This window comes from Drosophila serrata, unplaced genomic scaffold, assembly GCF_035046125.1.
Source record: "Drosophila serrata isolate PLE 108 unplaced genomic scaffold, ASM3504612v1 contig_240, whole genome shotgun sequence".
Taxonomy (NCBI): domain Eukaryota; kingdom Metazoa; phylum Arthropoda; class Insecta; order Diptera; family Drosophilidae; genus Drosophila; species Drosophila serrata.
The window spans coordinates 3419877-3434835 of record NW_028257138.1 but is presented as its reverse complement, the minus strand read 5'-3'; the positions used below and the strand labels follow the sequence as shown (position 1 = coordinate 3434835).

Below are 14959 nucleotides of genomic sequence, written 5' to 3'. Positions count from 1 at the left end.
ATATTATTCCCTTATAAAATATAGTTAAAAACTCTCTGTAAAAGCTATTTCTTAGACTTTATAACAACAAGAAGGAAACATTTCATAGATGCTTAAGTTTCATTCATTTTTGAACATTTTCTAAATACAAAATTCTTAAAAAATAAAGATTTTGAAAGGTTTCAAATTCCCTATTCTCTTATAAAATATAGTTAATTTTTTAGACTTTGTAGCAACAAGAAGGAAACATTTCATAGACTCTTCATTATTTTTTAACATTTTCTAAATACAAAATTCTTAAAAAATATAGATATTTAAAGGTTTCAAATTCCCTAACAAGTTATTGTAAAATAATGCATTTTTCAAGTATTTTCCCCGAGTTCAGCTGCCTCTTAAGCTGACCAAGTAGGTTCCCAGGAATTCTCCCTACCAAGACCGAGCATAAGTTTTCCCAGACTTCACCCTCATTCACTCCCACTCCCACTCCAAGGCCTCAGTCACCTCATCCCGTGGCCATATGTCGCAGAACCTACAGAACCTACTCCTGGAAGGAAGGATAACTCCTGCTACCCTCCCTGAATATCCTACACTTTCCCACCCAAAAACACAAGGCAAAGTTCAAGTGCAGCCCACCCCCTTCCGAGGAAGGAAAAGCAACCTCTTTGGACGTGGGAATCTTCGCTCTGCCATATTGCATACGCTGAAAATTAACTTTTGACCCAAAACAGCAATTACCACATATACTATATATTCTAGCGATCGCAGGAGGGGGTGGAAGAGAGCCACCCCCTTGGTGGGGGGTGGTGCATTGTGCATTGCCTTGAGAGGCAACACCTGTTTGGAAGCCAAGCAAAGGCAAGGTGCCACATAAATGACTTTGAAGCGAAATCAGTCCAATGGAACCATAGCATAGAAAAGGCAGTTCAGAGGTTCAGAGGTTGAGGGGTTGAGGGGTTGACTGCTGACTGCTGACCCCTTCGGATGTGATGTGTTTGCATGCATAATCTCTGGTCATCGTCGTCATCCCTTAGCCGCTCTCTCTCTCTCTCTCTCTCTGTGTTTGTGTTGGTGTCACCTGGTGGTTGTCCACTCTGCCCCCACTGTCCACCAGCCCTGTGCTAAGTAGCACCCTACCCCTCCCCCTTGGTGGCTAGAAGTAGTAACTACTAGTAGTAGTAGTAGTTACCTCCTCTGCTCATATTCATCACTCATTTCCCCTAGGAATAGTTTAAAAAGAGGTTACACTGGGAAAAATAATCTATAAGAAATAATTTGGGTAAGAAATCATAAGGTTAATGTGGAATATATAAAGAAAATCAAGTGGTTAACTAGTTAAACAGAGTTTAAAGAAGATAATGGTATAAATTGTTAACTAAAAATAATATATTTCATATTATTCTTTAATAATTAGGTTAAATTTGGCTTGGAAAATACATAAAAATGAACTAAAAATTATTAACATATTATTATTAATGGGAGTAAATCATAATTTCTAAAGAAAATTAAAAGGTTACCCAATAAAAATAAGTTTAAAAGAGTTAAAGGAATAAACGTTCATTAAAAATAATATTTTTATTAATTTAATAATTAGGTTAAATTTGGCTTGGAAAATACATAAAAATGAACTAAAAATTATTAACATATTATTATTAATGGGAGTAAATCATAATTTCTAAAGAAAATTAAAAGGTTACCCAATAAAAATAAGTTTAAAAGAGTTAAAGGAATAAACGTTCATTAAAAATAATATTTTAATTAATTTTTAAATTTTTATATTAAATTTGACTTACAAAATACTTACAAATGAACTAAAAATTATTCAAATATTATTATTCATAGGAGTATATCATAATTTTTAAAGAAAATTAAAAAGTTACCTAATTAAAATGGGTTTAAATAAGTTGAAGGAATAAATCGTTAACTAAAATAATATATTTATTCATCCTTAAACTGATTAATTTAATTTAGTTTACAAAATACTTACAAATAAAGTAAAAATTATTAAAATATTTTTATTTAAATCATTAAAAATGAAATGAATCATAGAAAAGAAAATGGGTTTAAAGAAGTTAAAGAAATTAATCGTTAACTAAAATAATATTTGTATTCATTCTTAAATTGCTATATTGAATTTGTTTTACAAAATACTTACAAACGAACTACAAAATATTAAAAAGTTGTTATTTAATATAATTTAACCATTTAAAAAAGCATAAAAAGTTTATTTTTAATTAGATACTTTTATTTTTCTCACTTATCAAATATTTAGGGTTAGAAAAGATACCTAAAATATTTGAAAAACTATTTTCAAGAGTAAATTGAATGTATTTATATAACATCCAAATTTCCTACAATTAATTTACCCTCAAAACTAATTCTCCATAGAATTTCCTATAACTTTTCTCCCCGTGTACCTTGTGTGCACTTGGCACTCGTCGGGAGTTGGCCAAGTTAACGGAGCGGAGGGCCAAATAAAAACTAAAAAGGGGTGGAGTGTGTGTGTAGAAGCAGGGGTGTGTGTGGTGTGTGGTGTGCGGTGTGTGTCTTGCCTTTGCAGTCGCCTTTTGCTTACTTTCATTTCGGGACAATTATCTATTCAACGTCAAGCTATGCGAGTGCCATATATGAGTGCACACGATTTCGTCTCCTCCGCTACCAATTTTGTGTTAAGTGTTTGCGTGTTTACCCCTGCTAGTCTATGTGTGTATTAGTGTGTTGGTCATATGCCAGTGCGTCCTGGCCAGAATACTAAACTAAACTAAAAAAAAAAAGTGAAAAAAAGGACCTGCCGCAGATTGTTAGCGGGCAAACAAAACATTAGCTCGTCGGCATTATGCTCTGCAAACGACACACTTGTTCCTCAAACGCGAAGCCGAACGGTTGTGTGTCAAGTGAGCTGACCCAAGTGATAACTTAAGGATCGAAGATATATATATTATGTATAGAGTGATCATCATTGAGTTGAAGTTGTGTGCTTGATATAGTGTGAGTGTTTTAGTGAAGATACTGTGAAGATTTACTATAAGAAAAGGAGTTTCTTGAGATCGGTTTAGGAAGAAGATTTTAAGTAGATCGTTTCAGAAATATTTTATTAGTTTTTTAAACATTTTCATTAAAGAATTTATGGCTTGAGAAATTTATGAACAACTTTTAAAAGTGTTTTAATTATTATTTTGTTTTTGGAATACCATTAAACAAGCTAACAACAGAATTTAATAAAATAGAACCAAGTTAAATAAATTAAATAATAGAATCAAATTAGAATATAAATTAAAAAGCAAGATTAAAGCAGAATTAAGCTAGAAAATCAGCGCTAGAAATTATATTAAAATATTTGTTAGTTATAATACAAATGTATATAAATTTTGTAGTATAAATCTAATTAAATAAAAGCTTTAGGAGAAAGAGCTTACTTTACCTTTACCTTTTATAAAATACCTATTATTTAGCTTACCTAATTATTAAACTATTTTTAATTAAGCTTCCCCTACTCGCAATTAAATTAAATTTAAAATAAAACAATTATTAATATATCCCTTTAATCCTTTCCAGGTGATATTGATTTCACAGACGACGAAAACGGTTTCGACATACGCTGTGAGGTCTGTGATAAAGTCTATCCGGATTTAGAACTGTAAGTACTACTCGCTTGTTAATTGCCATTAATCAGAGCCCCGCGGAGACCGCTCTGGGACTCCTACTTAAAACCCCAAAAATATTTCGCGTAGGAGAATGTCTGCATCCCAAATTGCTTTAGCATTTAAGTAGCCAACAGCATCGGCATTGGCCATAATCTAAATCACACAAAAAATATATAAGCCAAAAGCAAAACCAGACCCCAATTAGCTTCCAACTTACCCAAAAGAATTATGGGTGCGCAATCTCTTGAAGTGTGTTTGTAGAAGTTGAAAGAGCAAACCGACTTGAAAAAATAGATACAAAGTATCTGCAAATGTTGCTAAATGCTTTGCCTCTCTGTAGATCTTAATTAAAACCCGATGGCGATAATAGTGCGGCCAATAAAAGTGCCATTAAGGCATTCAAATCAAACGAAAGTGAGAGTGATCGGTTGGAGTCTCTTTGCTCTGGATTCCATGATTGGTTTTTTATGGTCCCAAATGTGCAATCTGTAGGTGTTAACTGTGGCTTAATGTCTCTTTGCCAGGCCAGAAATTTTCCATTTTCGTTGCGGCTTTACTTAGATTTTAAAGGCTTTTTGCTTTACGAGGTTTCGGTAGTCAGGGATTTAAATGAGAGATTGAGAAAATGGGAAATTTGAAAGAGTTGAGAGGGAAATGTTTATAGAAGAAAATGAATTTAGATTTTATAAAATAAAAGGGAATATATAAAAGTCTAAAATAGTTGCATGGGATTTGTGAATTAATTAGATAATCGTGAAATTAAAGGGTTTTTTTTATATATATATATTCCAAAATAAATAAATAAGTAAAAAATAAATAAATAAATAAATAAATAAATAAATAAATAAATAAATAAATAAATAAATAAATAAATAAATAAATAAATAAATAAATAAATAAATAAATAAATAAATAAATAAATAAATAAATAAATAAATAAATAAATAATAAATAAGACAAAGAACAATTCGTAATACTTGTTCGAATAATTGAAATTGAATTGATTAGAAAAATTGTTATTGAAAGATTGTTGAAATTAAGGAAGAAAAAACCAAAACTTTTATAAACTAACTTCATACTGTTAAAATGCAATCAAAAATGTGTTTCAAATTGATTCATTGAATTAATAAAAGCTTAAGAATTCCTCTTATTTCCTTAACTTTAACCTCCTCTTAAACACTTAACATTTTCGACCACTTCAAAGGATAAACCCCACGCGCTTAGTTAATGCAAAAGTATTGTTTAATATTTACAAATGTTTTGCCTTGTAATAAACAAATGAAACCAAAAGCCACAACAACAACCAACAAAAGCAACAATTGACACAACACGCAAATGACATTTCTATATGAGAAAAAAGGTATATATAATCGCTCGATCTAGGCCCTCATATATATATTTAAGTTGAAGTGCTAAAAGCGAGCTTTGATTTGATGTTTCGGTCAAAGAGAGAGAGAAAGAGATGTGCTGTGTGTGTGTGTAGTTACCGTTACACGAGTGGGTGTCCCGGGGAACCCCCCACTTATCAGTTTGCCCAGTGATTTATTGAATTTTACATGAGAAGTCGAGCCAGGATGGAAGGGAAGCTATGCGAGCAATGCCTGCGTGTCTCTCTTTTGTATATATTTTTTTGCCATTTATCTGATGTCGAACATGCATGGCTCTGTAAGCCAAACAAACGCCCACACTTCAGGTTGAAGTAGAAAAAATATATACACATATATATATATACCCAAATGGGGGTACTCTTGGAACTATCAACTCTTCCATGACGATGACAAAACAAAGAAAAACGAAAAACGAAAAACGTTGCCGCCTCTCCTGTCGACATCAGTGCTTGGTCTATATATTTTTCCCTCATTTTTTGCTTGATTTTCCTACGCCCACGAGCAAAGGCGATAAGCATCGTAGAACTCCGCCACCACGGACAATTTTCCGTCACCAAGGACGCCTTTCCCCATTGGCTGCAGCTGTTCTGCCCCCCGAAAAGGCAAAAAAAAAAAAGATATATGGAGAGATCGCTTATCACCTGGCCGGGCGTATTAAATATTGAACATCATTTGACTAATTGACGCTCAGAAGCAGGGATTTCCCTTTTGCTCCCTGGATTTCCCTTCTGATAGCCCAAAGGGGGAAGGACTCTCTGGTCCCCAAACAAAGGCGTGTGAACTGCCACACATGACTTTGATTGAACCACGAAAAATGTCACAATGCTAATTTCATTTGGCGATGACAGGCCGATAACAGGGGGGGGGGAGGGGAGAGAGGAAAAGGAAAATTAGTAGACAGTCTAGGAATTTTCCCTTAGCTTTTCCTACATTCTTTCTATTTCAAAACTAATTCCTTTCCTCTTCTTTTTCAGGTTGGATGGTCATCTGGTGGTTGCCCATCACTTCAAGCAGGACGATTATTCCTGCAAACTCTGTCCGCAACGATTCTGCCATCGTCCTTTGCTCATAAAACACGAAGCGATCTCCCACAATAATATAAGGAAATATTCCTGCGAGAATTGCAGCAAGGTAAGTCGAAGAAAATGTAACTTAAATATATAAAATTATAAGAATAAGGCATGCAATAATAAGGTTTCAAAACGAACGATTTCTTGGTTTAATTCAAAGTTAACAAGACTGGGAAATAATCTTTACAACTCAGGGAAGAACTCCTAAGTTTTATAACATCATTTAAAAGCTTAAATAGACATAAATCTATAGTAATTTCCAAGTTTAACTCAAATTTAAACCTAAAAACCCTTGATAAATATTATTTAGATTTAAAACAAGCTATTGAAAATCATATAAAGTAACTAAAGTACTTCTTTTCACTCTTTCAAATCAAATTGAAGCAAAAGAAGTTACTTGACAAAGAACTTATAGATTAAAAGATCATCCTCCTCTGGTGATCCATAAAACCCAACAATTTCGATGATGATAAAGAGAGAGCATCCAAAATCCAAAGCGATATAGCTTCTGTTACCGGCAAATAACCTTCGGGGGGGTAAAATAAAAAAAGTTACGCCGTCATTAATTATTGTATCAGCTTTTCGGCTTCGGCTTGGCAACAAATACATTAAAAAGACTTTTGATTTCAAGCGGATCAATAGCCGCGGGCTGCTAACTTGGCTCTTAAGAGGCACCCCCTCGCAGCCCCTCACCCGACGACTCCTTTAAGCCAAGCACGCGCTCAAAAAGCCGAGAAAAAGCCAAAGAAATCAGGGCGTGTACTCTCAGCGAAACACTTAAGCGCTTTTTTTCGGGTAATGAAGAAACCCTGTCCCAGGGCCCCACTTTTCATTGTCTTCGTATTGTTGTTCATCTTCTTGGCTGCATTTGAATGCCAAAGCCAAAGCCAAAGCCAAAAGCGAAATTAAAGGGCTTGGAATAGAGGCAACCATCCATCCATCCATCCATCCATCGAATCATCCGAAACGAGATCCAAGATTCAAGATCCCAGATCCATCCATTTCATGCGTCATTGTCATCGCAACTTCGACTTCGACATCTTCCCGAGATGTTTTAATGGCATGTTGATTACGATCTTGTGGTCTCCGCTTCTCGATTTTCCCTTTTTTCCATTTCCATTTCCAAATCGAACCTCACAACGGTATTTCCATTACAGTTAGTTTACTTAGCGCTCTGTAATTGTTTCGGTGGCATGTAAGTAGCACGCATTGTGGTTCCCCTCACTCTTTTCTTTCCATATAGAAAGGGTAAAAAAAGAGCGTAGAAGAAACCCATCCCTAAACGGGAGCCACTCTGGTCCCAAAACAAATGATGATCGATCTTTTTCGGTTCCAAGACTTTCGCTGAGCTTTCACAGATCTCTTTTTAGCCTTTGCAGCTGTCAGCTTTGTTTGTTTTAAGCAGTTGGGCTTAAAGCGTTACCAAAGGGATTTGCCACGGATCTACAAGGTTTTTTTTTCTTATTTTTCTTGGGATGAGAAGGTAACAGCAGGCTGTGGGCTCTATAGGGGTTAAGGGGTTAAATAGGCCCAGAAATGCGTGGGGTTATCTATGAAGGCATGTCCATGGGGGGATAATCCTACAGGCTTTTGTAGAAGAACTGTTTCTATGAGAATTTTATATATATGTTTGGGAAAGTGAGGTTTTTTAAGACATTTTATGACATTTTCTGTTTAATAGTTTGTTATAAATAATTAATTTCCATAAAATACTTATAAATCCTGGCTTAATTATGAAATTCTTTGCAATTTTTGTCTTTTTTTTATTCTTTCTGTGTAACTTTAACCAGAAGTTTCAACTCCATTAGGCTACCAAAGTGAGATCCCATCTTCAGGCCATGCAACCGCGGGCACTGATGCCTTTGACTGACCCCAACGTACGCTCCTAGATCTGTCCCCCTCTTTCTCTCCTGTATCTCCCTCTCTCTCTCTCTCTGTTGGTGTCCCCCCTTCCATTACACATTCCATGGCAAAAGGCAGAGATCTCGTCGAGACGTCGCTCCTACCTCCTCCTCCTTCCTTCGAATGCCAAAAACACCTACACTCAACCCACTGAGGCAACAACTGCTTTTCATCTTTCAAAACACTGCAAGAAATTAGGGGTTTACTTAAAGAAATATTCCTAAACAAATATTTGAAGTAATTTTTATTTTAAAAAGGTTTTTAAGGGAGTTACAACTCCCTTATATTAATTTATTTAATATAATATATGTATTGTATATAATTTATTGAATACATAAACCTAGCTCAATTATTTAAGAAGTTTGCTGGATTTAAAAGGGAAAACCTAAGACTCTTTTTATATAATATTATAATTTTTTATGTTTTATTTTACATGTTCTTAAACTCTTTTAATTTTACTTCAAAATAGTAAGGAAAGGGAAAACCTAAGACTCTTTTTATATAATATTATAATTTCTTATGTATTATTTTATATATTCTTAAACTCCTTATTTAATATCACTCAAAAATAGTTCAAGAAAAATCTCTTATATTTGTAAAATCTATCTACAAATTTTCCTCTCTGTTTTCCCTCTCTTGTTGTTATTGTTTTTGCTGTAACACCGTCGTTATATATATACATATATATTTTCCCCACTTTTTTTTTACTATTTTTTATATATTTTTTGTTGTTGTTGTATTTGTTGTCGCTGGTCTTTTGTGGCGTTTTTCGCCTTTTTGGAGAGTAGTTGAATCTAATCCATTTGATGTAGTTATAGCACGAGCTATTCTTGTCCGTCCCAGCCTCCAGTACCGCTCCCCGCTCCCCCCTCTCTCTCTCTACCCCATCTCCCCCCTGCTTTATCCCAACCTTTTGTGCTGCGATGGAGATAGACAAAAAAGGCTGCCTCGATCATCGTTTGATATGAATTCGTAGCGCATTATGACAGCATGATTAGGCATAACAGTTTCGTACAGCGAAGGAGATATATATATATATGTATATATATATAGAAGGCGAGCGGGGGAGTCGAACTGCTGACCGAAATCAAGTTTGAAGTGGGTACAAACACACACACACACACACATAGCTCCAAACTGGATGCCAGGCTGCCTCCGCTCCTCCTCCTCCTTCTCCTCCCCCCGGCAACTGGCCCCTAATCCTACACACTGAGAAGCCTCATGGATCTGTCATTGCTACATAAAAAACGCGAGCTTGGGCACAGATTTAGGGCTGCTTGCACTTTATATTTGCAAAATGTATTAGTTTTATAAAAAAAGGGAATTTTTTGAGCCTATTTTTAATATTTTTATATAATTTATAGGACTTAAGCCTTGAGAAAACTCTTATAAAAGATTTAGATAGAGAGATTTAGGACTGCTTGCACTTTATCTTTGGAAAATGCATTAATTTTGTAAAAAAAATAGAATTTTTAAAGCTTATTTTACTATTTTTATATAAATTATAGGACTTAAGCCTTGGGAAATCAATTAAAAGTTCTGTACAAAGTCATTTAAGGAGAATTTTTCATTGGTCAACGAAAACATTTATTCTTTGTCATATTTTCTGATTAGAAATATACATTTTTGAAAGAAAATGTTATTTATTTTATAAGAAAAATATAAATAATATTTATTATTTTCATTGTTTAATTAAAATATATTTCTTTATCACATTTTCTGATAAGAACTATACATTTTTTAAAGAAAATGTTATATATTTTATAAGAAAATTATAAAAAATATTTATTATTATCATTGTTAAATTAAAATATATTGCTTTTTCACATTTTCGGATAAGAACTATACATTTTTTAAAGATAATTTTTAAAGAAAATGTTATATATTTTATAAGACAATTATAAAAATATGTATTATTTTCATTGGAAAATTAAAACTTGTATTTCTTTATCATATTTTCTGATTAGATTACAACAAATATTTTAAAGAAAATGTTATATATTTTATTGAAAAATTATAATAAATATTTCCCCTTGCTTTTTACCATCGAAAATCATTTAAAGTTTCCAAGGTTTTCTCCTCCTTTACAATTTTCGCTTTATACCTTTTGAAAACCCTTTTTCTATATCCTTTCTAGACCTCTCATTTTCTCAATAAAAACATATATTTAAAGTTATTTAATAACTCGATTCCCTTCACTTTATCAAGGGCTTTGTCCATTGCCCAGCCCTGAATTTGATTCACAACAAATTCCGGTGGCCATTCGAGAGGCGAGTGTGATGGATGCTTCGAAGCTGCGAGAGGCAATGACAATTGTAGCAATTGATGTTAATAATTGACGAAGGTGTTCGTGGGAGGAGATGCTGTGTTGTTATTGCTCCGGTTACCTTTGCGTAATCTCGGAGAGCTTCGGAGTCGTCGATCGTCGGTTATTGTCTAGCCAAAAACAGATCCGTTTAAGCGGCAAAAGCTACGCAGCCACCGCCAAATGATTGATTAATTTCAGTTTCATTTCATTTCATTTCATTTTTGGAACCAGATCAAAGCCAACCAGTTACCCATTTTGTACAGTGCAAGAAAATGCATACATTTTGTATGCTAATTTAAATAAATTAAGCTAGCAGAGAGAATATTTTAAAGCGGAAATAGCTGAAGATATACTATAACTTTTATAAATTTTAAGCTATACATAAACCCTTTTTGTACCTAATTTTTTCTAGTGTAACTTTGATATTTTTTCCTCCAACCAATCACAACCAATCTGAACTGAAACTTCAATCTGTATTTTGCAGGTTTTCTGTGACCCCTCGAATCTACAGCGTCATATTCGCGCCTACCACGTCGGCGCGCGGTGTCACCCTTGTCCGGAGTGCGGAAAGACTTTTGGTACCTCGTCGGGATTGAAGCAGCACCAGCACATCCACAGCAGCGTCAAACCCTTCGCCTGCGAGGTGTGCTCCAAGGCGTATACGCAATTCTCGAACCTGTGCCGCCACAAGCGGATGCATGCCACCTGTCGCATGCAGATCAAGTGCGACAAGTGCAACCAGAGCTTCAGCACCATCACCTCGCTGACCAAGCACAAAAAGTTCTGTGATTCGACGGGCTCGTACCGCCAGCAGCAGCATCAGCAGCAGCATCAGCAATCGCCGCTGAGTCGCCACCATCCGCATCCGCATCCGTATCAGCCGCATCCGCATCCGCATCCGCAGCATCCTCACCAGCATCCGGCAGCCGCCACAGCCACATCCGGTTCTGCAGTGCCAGCGGGAGGAGAGTCCACGGGAGGGAGTGCCACCTCGTCGTCGTCGTCCGCCACCGCTGCCGTTGTTGCCGCCATGTCAACGCCCCCGAACCCCTTCCTGATGTTCCGCACGGGAGCACCGTTCTTCCCCGGCTTCCCGCCCTACGGCCTGCCGGGCATCTTCCCGCAGAGTCCCCTGAGAGCCGCCAATTTCCCGCTTTTCTTCCCCAATCCCCCCATGGATATGGGCTGTGGCATGCCTGGCATGACCTCGCCAAATTCCGCCTTCCGGCAGCAGTTGCCCTTCGGCATGGCACCCATGGAGGGACAGGGAGGAGGAGGTGGAGGTTCACCACCACACCAAACGGATGCCCAGGTAAAGGCCGAGGAGGAGGAGGAGGAGCACAAATTGTCGGTCAAGTCGGAGGATAAGCTCAAGAGAGAACGCCTCCTGAATGTGTCCGAAGGCGACGATGAGGAGGAGGAGGAGGAGGAGGAGCAGGAGGAGGCTGAGAGTCGTCACAGCAACCTAGAAATGATAATCAAGTCGGAGGAGGAGAAGGAGGTCAAGGTCAAGAAGGAGGAGAAGGAGGTCAAGGTCAAGAAGGAGGAGAAAAGCGAAAATCAAGACGAGATAGAGTCAGAACCGGAGAGACTTGACAGTCCCGATCAGCAGCAGGTGGAAGATGATAGGGTAAGTATCCTCATAACCTTGGATATCCTCTTATCCCTTAAACTAATCTCTATATTTTTGTATCTCTCTTTTGATCCCTAGAAATCCATTGATATTGTGAGCACACCACCGCCCACGGATACTCCTTCCGCAGCCGGCGGAGGAGGAGGCGATGCCCCTTTGGATCTCTCCATTTGCCGCAAACGCTTGTCCGGTTCTTCCTTCTTTCCTGCCCAACCCGGAAGTCCTAACCTGCTCTCCTCCAACCTCATGCGTTTCCTGCCCTCCACCAGGACCGAGGAGGATGAGACCGATGGCGAACCGCCGCTCAAGATGCGCAAGTCCCACAGTTCCGGCGAGTCTTCGACATCGCAAAAGTCCTACAAGGGCAGTAGTCCCACGCCCACAGCCTCGCCGGGCCCAACACCCTCACCCTCACCGCCCACCAGTGCCGGTGGCGAGCTGAGCAGCATGTCCGAGGGAGCGGGAGTGGGTTCGGGGGCAGGATCAGGTTCCGGATCTGGTCTGGCTGCCGCAGCGGCAGCAGCAGCAGCAGCCGCGGCCGCCGGAGCCGCTGAGGCCGCTCTGGCGGCCCATTATAACCGCCAGAATCAACCCCTGCACCCCATGATGCTGGAGGAGATCTATCGCAGTCGGTTTTCTTTTTTATGCCCAGCGGGCGGACGGCCCGGCATTGAGGCTTTGCTGGCGGGAGCCGCCGCCGGCGCTGCCTCAAAGCGGCCGCTTCCGCCCGTTAAATTCGGCACAGGGGCAACGGGCGCCTCCTTGGGGCATCCCCTGAAGACCAAGGATCGTTATACGTGCAAGTTTTGCGGCAAGGTGTTCCCTCGCTCCGCAAATCTCACGCGGCACCTGAGGACGCACACCGGGGAGCAGCCGTATCCGTGCAAATACTGCGATCGGGCCTTCAGCATCTCCTCCAATCTGCAGCGCCACGTGAGGAATATCCACAACAAGGAGCGACCCTTCCGGTGCGAGCTCTGCGATCGATCCTTTGGCCAGCAGACGAATCTCGATCGACATGTGAAGAAGCACGAGGCGGAGGGCAGCAACTTCCGGGATTCGCCCAGTTCCGCCTCGGGTGTGGCCGAGCGGGAGGAGTATTTCGATGAGATCAGGACCTTCATGAACAGGGTCTACACACCGAATAGCCTGGCTGGTAATGAGGGGGACACCGAGGAGGATGATCAATCCTCTGTGATCCTGGAGAAGTCACACCTCAACCACAATAACAACAACAACAACAATAGCAGTCACATTAGCAACAATAATCCCAAGTTGCTATATTCGTGAGCTTGAAAAGGAAGAATTTGAGGGATATCTTTAGGGAAATTTTAAAGAAAAACTCAAAGAAGTCCTTGAAGAAAAGCATGAAGAAAAACTTACTTTAACTCTTACTTAAGCGTGCCTCCGAGAGGGAAACCTATCTCTAAGTAGTTACCATTTTCCACTAAAAAACTAAAACCACTAAACATTAGCTATGCAATCAATGGAAAAAGACGGTGAAGCATCAAACATAAACTATATAAAAACACACACACACCAAGCTCTATAAACTATATACTTAAAATATATATACATATAATATACTTAAACCACCTTAACTGTGTAGCTAATTAAAAAAATATATAATAAAACATTTGTACATAGACATATATATGCCAGTCTTAACTTCAACTACTTTGGAACTTTGTGGATTATATATATAAATATATATAAAACTATATGTACTATCTATGTATATTTGGATATTTTGAGTATGTATACATAAATCTATCATATGATATAATGTAAATCTTATGTACAATGTAAGTCGTAACATATTTATAGAGCTAATTAATGCAATTCTCAAGCAAAAAACACACAAATCCAAAATTAAACCGAAAATCAATTTTATAACATTTACTTAACGTTTAATTATATTATTATTATTATTATTAAATATATGAGAAATAAAAAACAAAAAGATCGTTATGAAAAATGAAAAATCAATAAATGAAACAATCACATTACATTTTTTTGGTGAGTTTCTTTAATGAAGTTGGGGGAATTATGAACTATTATTAAAGAAAGAAAAGCAAGGTTATTGATTTAGAGGAAATCTATACATCTTTACATGTTAAAAATTCCATGTAAGTTCCCCAAAATTTCTCAATATAGTTTATAGCATCTTCTTTCGTACATCGCATACATCATGAAATAAAAACCGCAACCAAAGTTTTGTGGGCATAATAAAGCCATTAAAGAAGGTTGGCTCATCTACACTTAATTACCGCATAAAAGAAGACTTTATACACCCATCAATCCTCTCCGCAGACCCCAAAAAACACGCATTTGCCTATCTATAAGCCAACTTGCCCCGGATTATTAATCATCCAAGCAGTGGCATAAATAGGAGGAGATCGGAGCCAAGAAATACGCAACGGAAAGCCAAAACTTATAGCTTTTTAATATACCTACAGACATCCATCCCCGATCTCTTCCCGATCTCCGATCTGAATGCAAAGGCGTGATCGCAAAAGCGAGTTAATTACCCTTCCGGTTTAGAGTGTGTTACGCCTTTGGCGAAATGCGGTTAAAACTATATGCCGCCGATCTATCCATGAATATTTTTTCATTTTTTTCCATTTTTTTGTACTCTGTCTTTTGTTTTTAACTGAATTTTAAATTGTATTAGCCGGGGCACTCCGCCATTTGGCATCAATCATTTTTTGCTATTTTTTAGTGCCTTGTTTTGCTTTACTTTTTGTATATTTTCAACCTGTGCATAACCATCGTTCGACCGTTACTCGAGTGGCATATTGCCGTGCACAAAAGATCAGTCAAATATCTGCGGTTCGGTCACTTTCGATTATGCGAAATACGCCTGGCAGTCAGTCGGTAGCCAAAATAATAATCTTCGGCCACAATTGGAGTCAGGCGGAGTCAACTTTGGGGTATACACAGAGAGAAAATTGAGGGGGATATGAGCTGATAATTTTTGCCGATTAATTTTATCGATTTTCACTATTTTTAAACCCATAAAAGATCATTTTTGGCAT

At 37.7% G+C, this 14959-nt stretch overlaps 1 protein-coding gene across 8 annotated transcripts in view; it reads left to right on the top strand.

The window, feature by feature from the left end:
• Positions 1-13932, top strand: part of ham (hamlet) — a 39621-nt gene extending 25689 nt beyond the window's left edge. For all 8 annotated transcript variants that reach the window (XM_020943410.2, XM_086830555.1, XM_086830558.1 and 5 more), the window contains exons 5-8: positions 3532-3613; positions 5983-6139; positions 10773-11918; positions 12000-13932. In XM_020943410.2, the coding sequence (XP_020799069.2) occupies positions 3532-3613; positions 5983-6139; positions 10773-11918; positions 12000-13211 (2597 nt within the window). In that variant the 3' untranslated portion in view covers positions 13212-13932. The remainder of the gene's footprint in view (positions 1-3531; positions 3614-5982; positions 6140-10772; positions 11919-11999) is intronic.
• Positions 13933-14959: the final 1027 nt, after the last annotated feature.